The sequence below is a fragment of the Dipodomys ordii genome, unplaced genomic scaffold (assembly GCF_000151885.1).
Source record: "Dipodomys ordii isolate 6190 unplaced genomic scaffold, Dord_2.0 Scaffold235, whole genome shotgun sequence".
NCBI lineage: Eukaryota > Metazoa > Chordata > Mammalia > Rodentia > Heteromyidae > Dipodomys > Dipodomys ordii.
The window spans coordinates 1,300,435-1,305,302 of record NW_012267451.1 but is presented as its reverse complement, the minus strand read 5'-3'; the positions used below and the strand labels follow the sequence as shown (position 1 = coordinate 1,305,302).

The 4,868-nt window shown below is 41.2% G+C and overlaps 1 protein-coding gene across 1 annotated transcript in view; it reads right to left on the bottom strand.

Moving 5' to 3' along the window:
* Window positions 1-2,513: 2,513 nt before the first annotated feature.
* The window catches only part of LOC106000723 (vomeronasal type-2 receptor 116-like), a 16,576-nt gene continuing 14,221 nt past the window's right edge, over window positions 2,514-4,868 (bottom strand). Inside the window, 2 exon segments of the mRNA XM_013036000.1 lie at window positions 2,514-3,217; window positions 3,220-3,417. Of these exon segments, the coding sequence (XP_012891454.1) occupies window positions 2,514-3,217; window positions 3,220-3,417 (902 nt within the window).

The window sequence follows — 4,868 nt, the reverse complement described above, 5'->3', positions numbered from 1 at the left end:
GCTGTGGCTCAAGTGGTAGAGCACTAGCCTTGAGCTGAAGAGCTGAGGGACAGTGCTCAGGCCCAGAGTTCAGGCCCCACGACTGGACCAAAAAAAAATAAAGAAGGAGTCAGGAGGGCTGGGATGTAGCTCAGTGGAAAAGTGCTTGCCTAGCAAGTGCAATGTCCTGGGTTCCATCCCCAGTACCAAAAAAGAAAAGACAAAAAAAAAAAAAAAGGAGTCAGGAGAAGATGTCAGATTACAAGCACCAACACTTTTGTCCCCATGAATGTGAAGAATCAATATACACAGGAAAGAAAGTAGAGCTATGGCTCAAGTGTTAGAATGCTAGCCTTGAGCAGAAAAGCTCAGGGACAGAGCCCAAGCCCCCAGTTCGAGCCCCAGGGTCAGCTCAAAAGAAAAAAAAGAGAGAAAAAAAGTGAAGATTATATTGTAGGGAAAGAAAGAGAGGAAGAGCATTAGGAATCACAAAGGTGGTAGACAGACAGCAAAAAAGCATAGAAAAATAGAGACAGTTTTTTTTCAGTGTACAGATACTCTGCATTCATTAAAATAAATCCATTCAAGCATGTTGTACATGTTAATAATAAACATGTACAATCATCTGTTAATATGTAGTGTTTCATATCATATATTTTATATGTATTATCTTTAAGTAGTTTTTTTGTAGTTTTTTTGTTTTATTTATTTTTTGGGGGGGGTCCACTTGTGGGGCCTGAACTCTGGGTCTGGGCGTTGTCCCTCAGATCTTCAGCTCAAGGGTAGCACTCTACAACACCACTTCCGGCTTTTTTTTTTTTTGCTTATGTGGTGCTGAGGAATCGAACCCAGGACCTCAGGCATGCAAGGCAAGCGCTCTACCACTGAGCGACCATCCCAGCCCATATCCACTGTTTTTAAAAGGCAATGATTTTCTACCACCTGAACTTTTTCACTCTTCAGATCCACAGCTCTTCCTTCAGCTTTGTCTTTGCAATGGTTTGAATGTATCTTCTCTGATATGACAGTATTAAGAGGCGAGGCCTTTACAATTTGATTAGGGAAATGGAGGGACAAAGAGTGAACCAATGCATGATTTGTACTCACTAGACACTATGTGGTAAATGAACTATACAACATGTGGTTGGAAATGGAGGGAAAAACTGGGAAAGAGCAAGGAAAGAGATGACATTGTCCAAAAAGAAATGTATTCTTTACCTGACTTGGGTAAGTGTAATCCCCCTGTATATTACCTTTATAATAACTGAAATTTTTAAATTTAAAACTAGTAATAAATATCTTTTAGGAATTAGTAAAAATAAATAAATATCAAGCATTCCATTCTCCTTCTTAACTCTCTTGGGGCTACAGAAACTTGAAAGACAAGGTCCAGTTATGCCAGCTGTTAGTTACACTTGGGGTCATTATTTCACATCAGTGACAAGCTATACCTCTCTGCAGAATTCAAAAACTCCTCCATTAGTGCTGCCTCTGTCTAAGGCCATCTGGTCCTTCTTGGCCTCATTAACTTCTTTCACATCTAGATTCCCAATTTTTTTCTTATAGCTTTTCCCTTAAACTCTGCCACTAAAAGGGCCCTTTTCATTCAGCATGCTTACCAGTAGTGTTTCTAGAGCATTTTGAGAACTGTCCTCTGGGTTTTTCATTGAGTGCTCTGTTGCCATATCCAAGTGGGCAGAACAAGCCATAGAAACACAAGAAAAATGGCAAGTCAAGGAGCCTCAACTCACATTCCAAATTAACAGGCAACAGATTTTGATTTCTTCAGGGAGCCTTCTGAATGGTTGAATTGTTGAGGATTGTTAGAGAGTGAAGTGACAATGCTCAGCTCTGACAGTCATGCTAACTCTATCTTCAACTTCCAGTGAGAAATAATCATCAATAACCAAACTATTCCTCCAGTGGTTCATTTGGACAGCCTGTCATGTTGATGCCCTGACCCTTTTTCCAGGAAAAGGTACACATAGAGATTCCCATGAGATACTGGTGCTGATTAATATCCTGAACTAAAATACTAAAGGGCAGAAGAGAGCGAGGGAGGGGGTTGAGTAGGAGAAATTTCCTAGGAAAACACACTCAGTAATATTGCAAAACAGCAAATATGTGAACAGAAATACACAAATTTCTCAGAAAATGTACTCAATTAATTGGAATCAAAGCATGGAAACTTTACCAAGATGAATGTTCATATATCAGTGATCAATATAGTGATATGCAAGCAGTGATATAGCCTACATACAGGGAAAGGAAGAATCACAGTAGATAATGTACTCAAAAGGATGATTGATAGAATAAAAGCAGATTACATTGGAGGAAACAAAGGATATCTAAGATAAAATTCAAATGTACAACATCTAGATGGAAACTTGCTGTGACTTTAATATAACCAGCAAAATGAATAAGAGTAATTTATTTGTTGAAAGAATTCCTTAGGTTAAATTGATTTTTGGCTGCCAAAATTGCATACCTGTGTCTCAGAACTTCTAAGCATTCTCGACAAAATTACATTCATCTTAAGATTGATTTCTTCCAGGTGATCTTTCCCTAAACCTATTCAGGGAATTTCTCTCAGGTCTTATCAATATAATGTAGCACTTGGGGGCAAAGATGCAGCCCAGGAGACCTCCACTAGAGGACAAGATGGAGAAGACCTCCAAAGCTACCATGACCTTCCTCTTAGTGCTGTGGTAGACAAGCAGGAAGGTGAGCCACACACTGCAGAACACCAGCATGCTGAAGGTCAGGAACTTGGCCTCATTGAAGGTGTCAGGCAGGTTCCTGGCCAGAAAACCCACCGTGAAGCTGGCCAAGGCCAGGTTGCCCAGGTATACCAGAACACAGTAGAAAGCAGTGAGGGAGCCCTTGTTGCACAGGATGACGACCTGGCCATGTTCAGAATGTGCATCTCTGTCCACAAAGGAAGGAGAGATTCGCAGCCGGAGTCCACAGAAGGTCACCTGGATGGGGATGATGAGGTTAGGAGCTTGGGACACCAGCCACTGCCTCATGCTTCTCCCTGGAGCTGTGAGGGTGAAGGCCAGCACCACTGTGATGGTCTTGGCCAGGAACGTGGAGACAGCCACGGTAAAGACCACTGCGAATGTGGTGTGCTGGAGGATGCAGGTTGCTGTGTGCAGATGGCCAAGAAAGAGAAAGGAGCAGAGGAAGCAGCAGATGAGGAAGATGAGCAGGATGTAGCTGAGGGCCCGGTTATTGCCTTGACAATGGGGGTGTCTTGGTACTTGATAAATACCCCAAGAACAACAGCTGTAACTGCAGAGCAGCAGAGAGCTGTGCAGGTCAGAGTCATGCCCAAGGTGTCTTCATAAGCTAGGAAGCTCTCAGTTTTCATCAGGCAGCGTTTTCTCTCAGTGTTGGCAAACTGAAGATCTGGACACCTCATACACTGCTCCATGTCTTGTGAGGAGTGAGGATCACTATTAGTCGGGTTCAGTACTTCTCTTTCCTCTCATCGCCCTCCACTCAAGCAGCTCATTTTCCCTGATTCACATGCTGGTCTGTATTGCTTTCAATAAAAAATAGGGTAACTCTCTATATAAAAGTTTTTCAGAAATGCTCAACCTCCCTAGCTATGAAATAAATGCAAATCAAAACAACACTAAGATACTACCTCGCCCCCAGTCAGAATGGATATAATCAAGAACTCTAATAACAACAGATGCTGGAGGGAATGTGGACAGAAGGGAAGCCTACTGCATTGTTGGTGGGAGTGTAAACTTGTTCAAACACTTTGGAAAGTAGCATGGAGGTTCCTCAAAAGACTCCACATAGAGCTCCCCTATGAAACAGAAATCCCACTTTTGGGCATTTACCCAAATGATCATGAACAAGACTATAATAAAGTTATCAGCACAACTATGTTTATTGCAGCATTATTTACCTTAGCTAAGATATGGAAACAACCCAGATGCCTCTCAGTAGATGAATGGATCAAGAAAATGTGGTATATATACAAAATTGAATGCTTTGCCTCCATCAGAAAGAATGACATTGCCCCATTTGTTAGGAAATGGAAAGGCTTGGAAAAAATTATATTAAGTGAAGTAAGCCAGGCCCAAAGAAACATAGGCCCCATGGTTTTCCTTATTTGCAATAACTAGTATACATCTGAGACAAGCAGAAACTGTCAGATAAGTTGATGTTAGGTGAAATGAACCCTAAGATAAAGACACAAATGCTTTTTCTTTCTTGCTATTGTTTCTAAAATATTTATAAGATGATTTCTTTGTTTCATTGTATGTCCCTCCCCCATACGCCTGTTTTAGCTGTATTTGATGTTGGTATAATTTGTGGAAGGGAAGGGAAAAAACAAATTTTTTAAAAAAGGGATACAGGTGGACCCATTGCAACAATGAGATTTACAAGACATTATGTTGAAAAACAAACTTTAGAACTTTGGGGGGGTGGGGAGTGGGAGTGGGGACAAGGGGGCAGGTGGGGAGATGGGATGTGATGGTAAGGAGAAACAAAGGAGGAGACAATAACTTGTGATCAGAAATGTACTCATTAACTTGCTTATGTAATTGTAACCTCTCTGTAGGTTATTTTCACAATAAAAAAATAAAAATAGAAATTCAGATGAATTCATTTTCTTTCTCATATTTCTTCTCCTTTCCTTCCTCACATGCACTATTTTCTAATTATATCTTTCCTTCCACCTTCCTTCCTTTCTTCTTTCCTTTCTTCCTTCTCTCCCTTCTTTCTCCTTCTGCTCTCCCTCCCTCCCTCCCTCTCTTCTTTCTTTCTTCCTTTCTTCCTCCCTTTCTTCCTCCATTTCTTCCTCCCTTCCTTCCTCTCTTCCTTCCTTCCTTCCTTTCTTCCTTTCTTCCTTCCTTCCTTCCTTCCTT